Source organism: Salmo salar, chromosome 19, assembly GCF_965601325.2.
Source record: "Salmo salar chromosome 19, fSalSal1, whole genome shotgun sequence".
Lineage (NCBI taxonomy): Eukaryota > Metazoa > Chordata > Actinopteri > Salmoniformes > Salmonidae > Salmo > Salmo salar.
The window spans coordinates 16,535,687-16,549,407 of NC_138309.1; the positions used below are offsets into that span (position 1 = coordinate 16,535,687).

Here is a 13,721-nt window from a genome sequence, read left to right on the forward strand (position 1 = left end):
CCAGAGAGAATACTGTGGAAAATACAAGTTAAACTGTAATAATGCCCGATCAATCTTAAAACAGATTTACAACAACCTGATTTGAAGTTCGTGTTGTGTCGCAACGTTTTAGCTAATTGCGATCTTGAATGACCCGCGTTTGGATCGCATTCTACCTTTCAAAGTCCAGGCTGTTCGGCTCAGACTTGAAGTGATCATTCAGCTCTTGACTTGATTAGGGAAAAGGATGACAGGAGCAACTTTTATGCGATTTGCTGCCCGGACTGTGCTATCGGCACATGCTTGTAAAGCCGTCAAGATCCGAGGATATCATCGACAATACTTGACTACTTTCAGGAGCAATACCTCAACTATTAACGTAAATAAACCTTCATTTACTTCATCCGCCCAGTTTCTACTGTTGCTGATGTGAAAGTGTTACATGCGACCTGGTAGAATAGAACCAGATTGGTAGGCCATGTGTTGAAAGTATCTGACTATGTAAAACATACAATAACTAGATAAACTACCCTCATCTGAATGGATGTAGGTGAAAGGTCAGTAGGGTTATACAGTATGGTAGGTAGGGTATTCGTATGTGATGTGATCGTCTTTGCACATTGTTTAACATTTGTTCAGTATCACTATTGAAAGGACAATAGGATGCACATGATACAGAATAAACATGACAATATAAATTACATTTGACAATATTGACATTTTCTTATCATCATTATTATTGTTGTGTTCATTTGATGTTACTTGCATACAATACATTTTCTCCCCTGCATAGCTTGGACAGGTTCCAAGACAAACAACAACAGTGTGTCTTGAATAAATAGGCCAAGGGGCCACCCCTCATAGCCTGGTTCCTCTCTAGGTTTCTTCCTAGGTTTTGGCCTTTCTAGGGAGTTTTTCCTAGCCACCGTGCTTCTACACCTGCATTGCTTGCTGTTTGGGGTTTTAGGCTGGGTTTCTGTACAGCACTTTGAGATATCAGCTGATGTAAGAAGGGCTATATAAATACATTTGATTTGATACTGCCTTGATTAGGGGAGAATCTCAGTTAATATCGTCCTCTCTCCTCGCCTCCTTCTCAAAAACCATTGGATGAGAAAGCCAGAGGTCCTGCACCTTTTACCTTCTCCTCCAATGGGTTTTGAGGAGGCGAGGAGAGAGGACGCGAGGAGTATGCAATTGAGATTCTCCCTCAGAATTGTCGCTCTGCATTTGTTGTGACTCGGGTACTTTCGGTAGGGCTACTTTCGGTCAGAAGGACCTGAGCCAGTATGAAAAACAAAACGTCTCATGCACACCAACAAGTGGATTCCTCACAAGTAGTGAAAGGGGGGGTGGCAGGGGGTCTAATATAGACTAGCCAGAGAGGTAACTGTGGTGGAATTTTCGATATAGGCATGGTCTACCTACTGAGCATATAACGTCTTGTGAAGCAGTCTTTAGTCATCTGGGTTTTATCAGGCTGTGACTGACATTGACAAGTGTTTTATGTCTTCAACTCAACTACCTCTGTCTGTCCCGTTCTCTGGTGCAGGGTGGAAGAACTGCATTCTTTCTCACCTTACCAGTACTATCTTATCTAGGCTTGGAAGCCTACAGGAGGGTGCAGAGTGCAACTGTGGTCCATGCTCTGGAAAAAGGTACACACCACCTGGAAATGAGTAATTAAGAAGGGTTTTAATTATATGTAATATACAAATAATTTGAAAGGGATACAGCTATTGAATCAGACAGAACAATATGATTAAACATGCAAATCTATGATTTTGGGCTTTTTCCTATCCAGTTTCTCTATCCAGTGCCACCTCTATGGGTGCACCTCAGCCACGCTCAAGGTCCTAAACGATATCATAACCGCCATCGATAAGAGACAATACTGTGCAGCTGTATTCATCAACCTGGCCAAGGCTTTCGACTCTGTCAATCACCACATCCTCATCGACAGACTCAACAGCCTTGGTTTCTCTAATGACTGCCTCGCCTGGTTCACCAACTACTTCTCTGATAGAGTTCAATGTGTCAAATCGGATGGCCTGTTGTCCAGGCCTCTGGTAGTCTCTATGGGGGTGCCACAGGGTTCAATTCTTGGGCCAACTCTTTTCTCTGTATACATCAATGATGTCGCTCTTGCTGCTGGTGAGTCACTGATCCACCTCTACGCAGACGACACCATTCTGTATACTTCTGGCCCTTCTTTGGACACTGTGTTAACAACCCTCCAGATGAGCTTCAATGCCATACAACTCTCCTTCCGTGGCCTCCAACTGCTCTTAAATACAAGTAAAACTAAATGCATGCTCTTCAACCGATCGCTGCCTGCACCTGCCCGCCGTCCAGCATCACTACTCTGGACGGTTCTGACTTAGAATATGTGGACAACTACAAATACCTAGGTGTCTGGTTAGACTGTAAGCTCTCCTTCCAGACTCACATCAAACATCTCCAATCCAAAGTTAAATCTAGAATTGGCTTCCTATTTTGCAACAAAGCATCCTTCACTCATGCTGCCAAACATACCCTCGTAAAACTGACCATCGTACTGATCCTCGACTTTGGTGATGTCATTTACAAAATAGCCTCCAATACCCTACTCAATAAACTGGATGCAGTCTATCACAGTGCAGTCTATTTTGTCACCAAAGCCCCATATACTACCCACCACTGTGACCTGTACGCTCTCGTTGGCTGGCCCTCGCTTCATACTCGTCGCCAAACCCACTGGCTCCAGGTCATCTACAAGACCCTGCTAGGTGAAGTCCCCCCTTATCTCAGCTCACTGGTCACCATAGCAGCACCCACCTGTAGCACGCACTCCAGCAGGTATATCTCTCTGGTCACCCTCAAAGCCAATTCCTCCTTTGGCCGTCTCTCCTTCCAGTTCTCTGCTGCCAATGACTGGAACGAACTATAAAAATCTCCTAAACTGGAAACACATATCCCTCACTAGCTTTAAGCACCAGCTGTCAGAGCAGCTCACAGATCACTGCACCTGTACATAGCCCATCTATAATTTAGCCCAAACAACTACCTCTTCCCCTACTGTATTTATTTATTTATTTTGCTCCTTTGCACCCCATTATTTCTATTTCTACTTTGCACTTTCTTCCACTACAAATCTACCATTCCAGTGTTTTACTTGCGATATTGTATTTACTTTGCCACCATGGCCTTTTTTGCCTTTACCTCCCTTATCTCACCTCATTTGCTCACATTGTATATAGACTTCTTTTTCCTCCATGTGTAACTCTGTGTTGTTGTATGTGTCGAACTGCTTTGCTTTATCTTGGCCAGGTCGCAATTGTAAATGAGAACTTGTTCTCAACTTGCCTACCTGGTTAAATAAAGGTGAAATAAAATACAATTGCAAAATATTTTGCAATCTCTATTTTTCATTCTAGCTGAAGAGGCTGTGGAACAAGCAGACTACCTGTACAGCTGTGGGGAGACAGAGAAACTCTACCAGCTTCTGCTACAGTATAAGGACAGGTAGCACTACTGTATTTCATAAACATGTCAAGGCATGTGTTGTCCATTGCATGTGTAATAGACAGACAGTGACCATTGCAAAAACAGAATGGTAGTATGTATTGATTGGGTTTGGCTGGGATCCAGAACGATTTTGCCAGTCAGGTTGTCTCACTGTTTAGGCATCAGTTTGGGGTCTTTGAACTAACGAGTAAAAATCCGTGACAAATCTACAGTACCGTTCAGGAACTCAGCAATCGAGGTCAGGTGACTTAAGCCGTAAAACAACAACACTGAATGCCCTCCACATACTGTTAAATTGTTCTTTCTGTTTCTGTCCCACTATATTCTACTGACCATTCAGCAGCGACATTTTTGGAAATAAAATATGTGTGTGTGTCCAGTGATGATGCGGAGTTCCTGTGGAGGCTAGCGCGGGCATCTCGTGACCTCTCCCTCCTCGCTCACATTGCTGCTGACGAGAAGAAGAGGCTGACCTTTGAGGCATTTGAATACGCCAAGAAGGCCCTGGAGAAAAATGAGGCCTGCTTCGCAGCACACAAAGTAATAAAGCCTATGGTTTCTTCTCATTGAATCTCTGAAGAGAACCTACTACACTATTACTGCTGTGAAACTAAGCTAAATCATGGTTTTGGTCAGGTTAATTTGCCTGCATAATTTCGGGGCTACGGTAATAAGATTAATCCGTTAACGCCTGGTTTGCTGCTATCGACCAAGTGGACAAGTTGCTACAAGTCCGGTTGAGGTAAACATTCTAATACAGAGCTTTGATGAAAGGTGGTCATGTGAAAATTCAAACCCTAATAGCACAGAGGCTAAAAAAGCCAAGGCCAATAGCACAGTGAAAAGATCATGGCTAAATGTCTTAATGGGCTGCTGGCTAAAAATCTGAATTATGCTTATGTGTCTCAAGATTATATAGTAATTCTGAATTATGTATACATGCATCAGTACATACGTTGGTTCATAGGAAACTGATACAACTTTCAATTGAACAGTGAAACATTTGCTACTTTGTCATGTTTACTGGTACAAAGAGGAAAATTCAGCAGTTAACCAAGTGCAAGGTAGGATTGTCTGTTTTTGAGACCTAGAATTCTGTGTTCTGACCTCTGATAATAGAAAACACTTGTAGATCTATAAAATACTTCAGACAGTTTTAAAGTTGTGCAAGAAATTAAGTAGGCTAATCATATTAATGCTAATTGTAAGCAAAAATATGTGAGAATATGGACGACGATCTTGGTCATGGTTTTGGCATCCTGGTCGGCCCCTACAGTATTATTTATCTGGGTATTCTAATTCTTCTATCCCTCATCTCTTGGTTAGTGGTATGCAGTGTGCCTCAGTGACATAGGCGATTACGAGGGGGTCAAAGTAAAAATAGGAAATTCTTACATCATTAAAGAACATTTACAGGTAAGTGTTTAATAATTTACAGTATGTCATATCATGGTTATTCATTTAAATATTGGCAGCATTCTAAAACAAAATGTATCTTCCATAGAGGGCCATCGAGCTAAATCCAAAAGATGCCACATCTATCCATATCTTGGGTTATTGGTGAGTTATACACTTTCCATGACAGACTGACCAGGTGAATCCAGCTGAAAGTTATGATCCCTTACTGATGTCACTTGTTAAATCCACTTCAATCAGTGTAGATGAGGGGGAGGAGACGGCTTAAAAATCCATCTTTAACCTTTGAGAGAATTGAAATATGGATTGTGTATGTGTGCCATTCAGAGGGTGAATGGGCAAGACAAAGAATGTAAGTGCCTTTGAACAGGGTATGGTGATAGGTGCTGGTTTGTGTCAAGAATTGGGTTCACGCACAACAGTTTCCAGTGTGTATCAAGAATGATCCAGCCAACTTGACACAACTGTGGGAAGCATTGGAGTCAGCATTGGCCAGCATCCCTGTGGAACGCTTTCGACACCTTGTAGAGTCCACGCCCTGATGAATTGAAGCTGTTCTGAGGGCAAAAGGGGTCTATATTAGGAACGTGTTCCTAATGTTTGGTATACTAAGTGTAGGTTATTTATTATGGAAATGATGTACACTGGCGATCAAAAGTTTGGGGTCACTTAGAAATGTCCTTGTTTTTGAAAGAAAAGCACATTTTTTTGTACATTAAAATAACAAAACTGATCAGAAATACAGTGTAGTCATTAATGTTGTAATTGACTATTGTAGCTGGAAACGGCAGTTAATTTTTTTTAATGGAACATCTACATAGGTGTACAGAGGCCCGTTACAATGGCACGTTGTGTTAGCTAATCCAAGTTTATCCTTTTAAAAGGCTAGTTGATCATTAGAAAACCCTTTTGCAATTATGTTAGCACAGCTGAAAACTGTTGTACTGATTAAAGAAGCAATAAAACTGTTCTTCTTTAGACAAGTTGAGTATCTGGAGCATCAGCATTTGTGGGTTCAATTACAGGCTCAAAATGGCCAGAAACAAAGACCTTTCTTCTGAAACTCGTCAGTCTATTGTTCTGAGAAATGAAGGCTATTCCATGTGAGAAATTGCCAAGAAACTGAAGATCTCGTACAACGCTGTGTACTACTCCCTTCACAGAATAGCGCAAACTGGCTCTAACATAATAGAAAGAGGAGTGGGAGGCCCCGGTGTACAACTGAGCAAGAGGACAAGTACATTAGAGTGTCTAGTTTGAGAAACAGACGCCTCACAAGTCCTCAAATGGCAGCTTCATTAAATAGTACCCGCAAAACACCAGTCTCAACGTCAACAGTGAAGAGGTGACTCCGGAATGCTGGCCTTCTAGGCAGAGTTCCTCTGTCCAGTGTCTGTGTTCTTTTGCCCGTCTTAATCTTTTCTTTTTATTGGCCAGTCTGAGATATGGCTTTTTCTTTGCAACTCTGCCTAGAAGGCCAGCATCCCGGAGTCATCTCTTCACTGTTGACGTTGAGACTGGTGTTTTCAGCTGTGCTAACATAATTGCAAAATGTTTTTCTAATGATCAACTAGCCTTTTAAAATGATAAACTTGGATTAGCTAACACAACGTGCCATTGGAACACAGGAGTGATGGGTGCTGATAATGGGCCTCTACGCCTATGTAGATATTCTGTTAAAAATCTGCCGTTTTCAGCTACAACATTAACAATGTCTACACTGTATTTCTGATCAATTTTATGTTATTTTAATGGACAAAAAAAAAGGTTTTTCTTTCAAAAACAATGACATTTCTAAGTGACCCCAAACTTTTGAACGGTAGTGTATATAAAATAGAACTGTTAGGTAAGTTTTTGTTCCGTGTCTAAAGATACACGGCCCGTTTTGCCGGAGTCTGGGTAGTGGTCTAAGCTCCCGATTCCAGACCACACATGGCACCAGGGCAACAAGTTTTTCAGGGGTTCGAGGCCCAGCTTGGTCAACTGTCTGTGCTGTACCTTCAGTACCCCTCTTCATGTCTGTCTCCCAATCTTTAATTATACGTTTCCTGTCTAAAACAATATCAAAATGCCTTATGTGGTAGTGACACAGCCTGTTTTCTTTTTTAGGTGTTTTGCCTTCGCTGAGTTGGCGTGGTATCAACGTAAAGTGGCAGCCATGATCTTCGCCTCTCCTCCCACTGCCACATACGAAGAGGTGTGTTACGTCCTAAATGGCACATTATCCCCTATATACAGTGAGCTCCAAAAGCATTGGGACAGTGACATGTCATTGCTGAAAATGTGTCACTGTCAATGAGTGCAAACTTGAACAGTTTGAAAATTCTGTGCGACTTTCAGCGTGCGTTTACTGTGAACACTGAGGCTGTACCCACTTTAAGTTCATTTTAACAGTGGCCAAGTAGTCTGTGGCTATTTGATCATAATATAGGCCTAGCAGTTGCCTACCATCAAAAACAATGGAGAAAAACACATCCCATAACATTTTAACATGGAAATAACTGTTCTATCATTCAGCCTACAGAAGCAGCCAATGTGTGGTGTTCAATGCCTACATCCTATTAGACTTCTGAAGAAGAAAAAAAACATGCATTAACCTGTTTGTTCACGTCCTTCAGATGAGTTGACTGAAATGTTGTATTTGATGCAAGAAACCACTTTATAAAATAAAATTCATTATTATTCTCATCCCATTATTACAGAGAATCAGACAAATTATGCTACACTCTGCCTATTGGCTACTTAGTTTATTCAAGACGTCTCAAAATACAACACTTCCCCTTGAAGACATAGAAAAGCCTGACTTGCTTTTCAAAGATGTCTAGAAATGCACACATTTTATGCTCTTGTTGGTAGCAACCACTCCCCCATTGTTGACTAGAACTGGGCTAATAACTCACTAACTAGCTAAGAATATGTAGTTCTCACTTTGATCTCAAAACAAGTGCATCTACGACGAATGGCACAGATCCATATATGGCAATGGCTATTTGCATATAGGCCTACTGCAGCTCTGATTGGTTATGCAGCAGGTCGTGCCTGTAATTGCAATAGAATCCTACTCCAATGCACTCTGCCTACAATAAAATCTCTTGCATAGTTCGTTTTGCATAATAAATCCTGCATCGTTTGTTTTGTTTCGGTATATTACATTGAAAGTGGCTAATATTGTGTTGATTCGATCACAATTGCCACAGTAGAGTGAAACTCAATCTCGTGCTTCTCTGTGCTGGCTCATATTTCTTCTGTGCGGCAGTCTGAGGTGAGCTGCGCTGTAGATGGAACATTGGACTGTTCCAATACATTTGGAGCTCACTGTATGCACTACTTTTGACCAGGACCTATGGGTACTAGTCAAAAGAAGTGCACTATATAGGTGATAGGGGGCCATTTGGGACAGATACGTGATGATGTCATACGTATTTTTTTACCCACAGTTCTTTGTATATGAACAGTACAAGATCTTTGAAAAATGTAAGGCATCATGTTTGACTATCATTTTTGTTTCATCTCAGGCTTTGGCGTTCTTCCTGAAAGCTGAAGAAGGTTCGTTGTTCTAAATGCTAAATTCTAACACAATACAATGTAAAGATAGACCACAGCCTGTCGTTTCCAATAGGAACAAATGAGTCATAATAGGCAGAACAAGCAAGGAGGGGACAGAGCAAAGCATGAGCTAGCGAGATCCTATTGGCACGTTTTAGCATATATTTGCTTTTAGCATATATTTGCATATTTCCATTAGGGAACGCCTACTCTGTGACATGTGCAATCACCCAATTTTCCCTTGCACTCCTTCTGAGAAGATTAGCATAATGTCTGCAAAAATCTCTCGCTCCATCTTTTCCCACCGCCGGCCACTGGGCTTCCTCTCATCACCATATTTGATAGTGAGTGGAAACGCCAACCGGATGCTTCACACTTATACATTCTATGAAATATCTCTCTCATTGTTCCGTCTGTGTTTCCAAAGCCAAATTTGATGCAATACAAGTAAATGTTTATCTCTCATTTGATCATCTTTCCATAGTGGACCCAAACTTCTACAGTAAGAATCTACTTATGCTGGGGAAGTCGTACATGGCATTGAAGGACCAGGGGAATGCTGTGCTCTGGCTGAGAAAGGCACGGGACTACCCCCCTCACACAGAGGAAGACAAGGAGGTAAAATGCAATACTGGTGTGGGTCGGTTTCCTGGACACATATTTAACCTGGTCCAGGAGATTCTCCATTGAAAGGGTGTTTTAGTCCAGGACTATGCTTAACCTGTGTCCAGAAACCGGCCCTATAACTGTTACCTGTCATTTAATTGGACATTCACGTGCTCGCCGGAAGTGGGAAACTTCCCAATAAGGAAGTCACAAGTCTGACATTATATTCAAGTGCTTTTGAAGTCGGAAAAATTATTCAACCAATAATATTTTAGCTAGCTAGATAAGCTAAGTTTGCTAATAATCAAGTTAGCCAGAATTAATTTACATTGACAATATGGTCATACTAGTTACATTATCCACATTGACAAGTTTGTAATAGTCAAACTGATTTGTTGTCATCTTTTGATTGAAAGATCAGTGGTGAAACGTCACAACTAGGCAACAACATGTTCTGAGTTTCCCACAACGACTTCGAGGGTGTGAAGTGAAACTTCCCAGTCGGAACTCCGAACTTCCGATAGCACGTGAACGCACCATTATCACAGTATACTCTGATTGCATAGGAGCTAATTTGTTTATTTCCTGTTCTTCTTAGGTCCATAAAGAAGCCCTTGACCTTCTGAAGAAGCTCAGTGCATAAGATGACCTAGTCACATGGAGGCAAGAGTGCACTGTGTTGATAATAGGTGTAATCTATGTCTATCTACTATATGTATATTTTTGTTCCTGACGCAAGAGTGTACATAGGCTATACTGTACGGCATTAACAGGAAATGATACATGCTTATCTACTAACCTGTGTATAGTGATTTACAGATGCTGTGCTTTAACTTTAATTAAACGTTATTTAAATTTAATATGCGTATCAAGTCTGTTGTGATAGCTTGAGATTGTAACATTGTAGCATCTTATTGTCTTTGTAAATAGAAAGTAGAATGGGTGTCTGATTTTAAAATCCCAATATGCGGTCAATGAATGGGATTCAATGTGTTCCATGCAAATATTACAGTTTTTCCCAATTGTTTACATACTAAAATTGGAACTTGAAACGCAAATCACCGAAACCTGAAACTCATGTACCAAATCCCTAAACCAAGTCTGCAAACTTGCAAGCACAATTCCTGCTTTACACTCAGTTTTCAATTCTACATCACACTTTTTGCGAAACACTACACACAGTTCTCTACATTAGGCACAACATTCAAAATTAAAATCTCTTTAGTCCCTTTGGAAAGCATCGCCAATCACAATGCCAAGCTCTATACACCAATTGGCAACCCCCACTCCTCACAGGTGTAAACACTAGTTGCTGAATGTTCACTTAGAAATCAGAGCTTTAGCACTATAAAAGGCCACAGATGAGCTCTCCTGTTTTGGAGGAAAATGGAAGTCAATGGTGAAGAAAGAGCTAGAGGTGAAGGAGTGAGAGTAAGAGGAGGACGAGGAAGGACAGTTGTCCCAGATGAGATCAGGGCACTTTGGTTGACCATGTGCTCAATCGTGGATTGAGTATGAGGAGGCTGGGCAGAGTTCAGCCCAACCTGAGCCGCTACACAGTTGCATCTATCATCCGTACATTCAGAAATGACAACCGGTAAGTCGGCTACCATCTACACTATGCTCTTTATGTATGTATACTGCAGTCCGACATATCAGTAGGCCTATGTTACTCAGTGATTGTTGGCCAATGTTGCAGTAATGTCATTTCATATTGAAAGAAAATAGATTATTTTAGCTTACTGTAACCAATCATATATTTGTGGATCTGCAGAACTGAGAGACGGACAGGCCATGGTGGAAGACCCCGTTCGCACCAGAACAGGTGACCGCTATTGTAAACATGGTGGTGGCAAACAATACCATTAGACTACGAGAAATCCAGAACCACATCATTGCAGACAACACAACATTCACCATGTGGGCTTGTCTACATTGGACCGTGTATTACAGTGCAACCGAATCCGGATGAAACAGGTCTACAGGTCTACAGCCATTTGAGTGAAACTCAGAGAGGGTTAAAGAACATGAATATGTGCAAGTAAATAAACTCGGCAAAGAAAGAAACGTCCCTTTTTCAGGACCCTGTCTTTCAAAGATAATTTGCAAAAATCCAAATAACTTCACAGATCTTCATTGTAAAGGGTTTAAACACTGTTTCCCATGCCTGTTCAATGAACCATAAACAATTAATGAACATGCACCTGTGGAACGGTCATTAAGACAATAACAGCTTACAGATGGTAAGCAATTAAGGTCACAGTTATGAAAACTTAGGACACTAAAGAGGCCTTTTTTTATGACTCTGAAAAACACCAAAAGAAAGATACCCAGGGTCCCTGCTCATCTGCGTGAACGTGCGTTAGGCATGCTGCAAGGAGGCATGAGGACTGCAGATGAGGACTGTGCTACAGGGAGACAGGATGAACAGCTGATCATCCTCGCAGTGGCAGACCATGTGTAACAACACCTGCACAGGATTGGTACATATGAACATCAAACCTGCCGGACAGGTACAGGATGGCAACAACAACTGCCCGAGTTACACTAGGAACGCACAATCCCTCCATCAGTGCTAAGAATGTCCGTAAATGGCTGAGAGAGGCTGGACTGAGGGCTTGTAGGCCTGTTGTAAGGCAGGTCCTCACCAGACATTACTGGCAACAACGTCGCCTGTGGGCACAAAGCCATGTCGCTGGACCAGACAGGACTGGCAAAAAGTACTCTTCACTGACGAGTCGCGGTTTTGTCTAAACAGGGGTGATGATTGGATTCACGTTTATTGTTGAAGGAATGAGTGTTACACCGAGGCTTGTACTCTGGAGCGGAATCGATTTGGAGGTGGAGAGTCTGTCATGGTCTGGGGCGGTGTGTCACAGCATCATCAGACTTGTTGTCATTGCAGGCAATCTCAATGCTGTGCGTTACAGGGAAGACAACCTCCTCCCTCATGTGGTACCCTTCCTGCAGGCTCATTCTGACATGACCCTCCAGCATGACAATGCCACCAGCCATGCTGCTCATTCTGTATGTGATTTCTTGCAAGACAGGAATGTCAGTGTTCTGCCATGGCCAGTGAAGAGCCCGGATCTCAATTCCACTTAGCACGTCTGGGACCTGTTGGATCGGAGAGTGAGGGCTAGGGCCATTCCCCCCAGCAATGTCCGGGAACATGCAGGTGCCTTGGTGGAAGAGTGGGGTAACATCTCACAGCAAGAACTGGCAAATCTGGTGCAGTCCATGAGGAGGAGATGCACTGCAGTACTTAATGCAGCTGGTGGCCACACCAGATACTGACTGTTACTTTTGATTTTGACCCCCCCCCCCCCCCCTCCCCTTTGTATAGGGACACATTCCATTTATGTTAGTCACATGTCTGTGGAACTTGTTCAGTTTATGTCTCAGCTGTTGAGTCTTATGTTCATACAAATATTTACACGTGAAGTTTGCTGAAAATAAACACAGTTGACAGTGAGTGGACATTTCTTTTTTTGCTGAGGCAATGGAGGAGGCATATGGTGAAGTCGATGTGGGGGCTTTCGGCGGCTGGATCCGTCACTCCAGAAGATTCTTTACAGCGCTGTTTAGCCAGGGAGAACATCGCTTGTGATCTAGATGAGGTGCTGTGGCCAGACCAAAATAAGAGGCAGCCTGTCTTGATTCTTACATTTTGCAAGTGTTTTTGTCTTTAGAGTTTGAAAGAATGAACCACTCATTTATTTTTGTACAGAAAGCCCTTTCTTACTGAATGTTTTTCCTGGTTTTCTGCTGTTCAAAAATACTGCGTTTTGGAAATGTGTTACTGTATTGCTTTTGTTTAATCTACATTTGAGTAGGTATACATTACTGTAACAATGTTTTGCAACCGGCTACAGTGTAACACGGAATAGGCATAAACCTGCTGATGGGATATTCATAGTAGTGTTTGTGTTGAGCACATCAGTATGTTGTTGGTTGGTAGACAGATCTACAGTTGAAGTCGGAAGGTTACATACATCTTAGCCAAATACATGTAAACTGTTTTTCAAAATCCCTGACATTTAATCCGAGTAAAAATTCCGTCTTAGGTCAGTTAGGATCACCACTTTATTTTAAGAATGTGAAATGTCAGAATAATAGAGATTTATTTCAGCTTTTATTTCGTTCATCACATTCCCAGTATGTCAGAAGTCTCCAGATACTCAATTAGTATTTGTTAGCATTGCCTTTAAATTGGGTCAAACATTTCAGGTAGCCTTCCACAAGCTTCCCACAATAAGTTGGGTGAATTTTGACCCATTCCTCCTGACAGAGCTGGTGTAACTGAGTCAGGTTTGTTGCTTCAATATATCCACATCATTTCCTACCTCATGATGCCATCTATTTTGTGAAGTGCACCAGTCCTTCCCACATGATGCTGCCATGCTTCACGGTTGTGATGGTGTTCTTCGGCTTGCAATCATCCCCCCCCATACATAACGATGGTCATTATGGCCAAACAGTTCTATTTTTGTTTCATCAGACCAGAGGACATTTCTCCAAAAAGTACAATCTTTGTTCCCATGTTTATTTAACTAGGCAAGTCAGTTAAGAACAAATTCTTATTTTCAATGACGGCCTAGGAAGTGGGTTAACTTCCTTGTTCAGGGGCAGAACAACAGCTTTGTACCTTGTCAGCTCAGGGATTT

At 41.9% G+C, this 13,721-nt stretch overlaps 1 protein-coding gene across 1 annotated transcript; it reads left to right on the forward strand.

Moving 5' to 3' along the window:
- The first annotated feature begins 155 nt into the window (after nucleotides 1–155).
- rmdn1 (regulator of microtubule dynamics 1) lies at nucleotides 156–9,912 on the forward strand. The gene is given in 10 exon segments (NM_001140698.1): nucleotides 156–358; nucleotides 1,532–1,637; nucleotides 3,396–3,483; nucleotides 3,867–4,026; nucleotides 4,813–4,902; nucleotides 4,991–5,046; nucleotides 7,012–7,099; nucleotides 8,418–8,448; nucleotides 8,933–9,066; nucleotides 9,653–9,912. Coding segments are annotated over 10 exon segments (930 nt in total). The 5' UTR covers nucleotides 156–226; the 3' UTR covers nucleotides 9,698–9,912.
- Nucleotides 9,913–13,721: the final 3,809 nt, after the last annotated feature.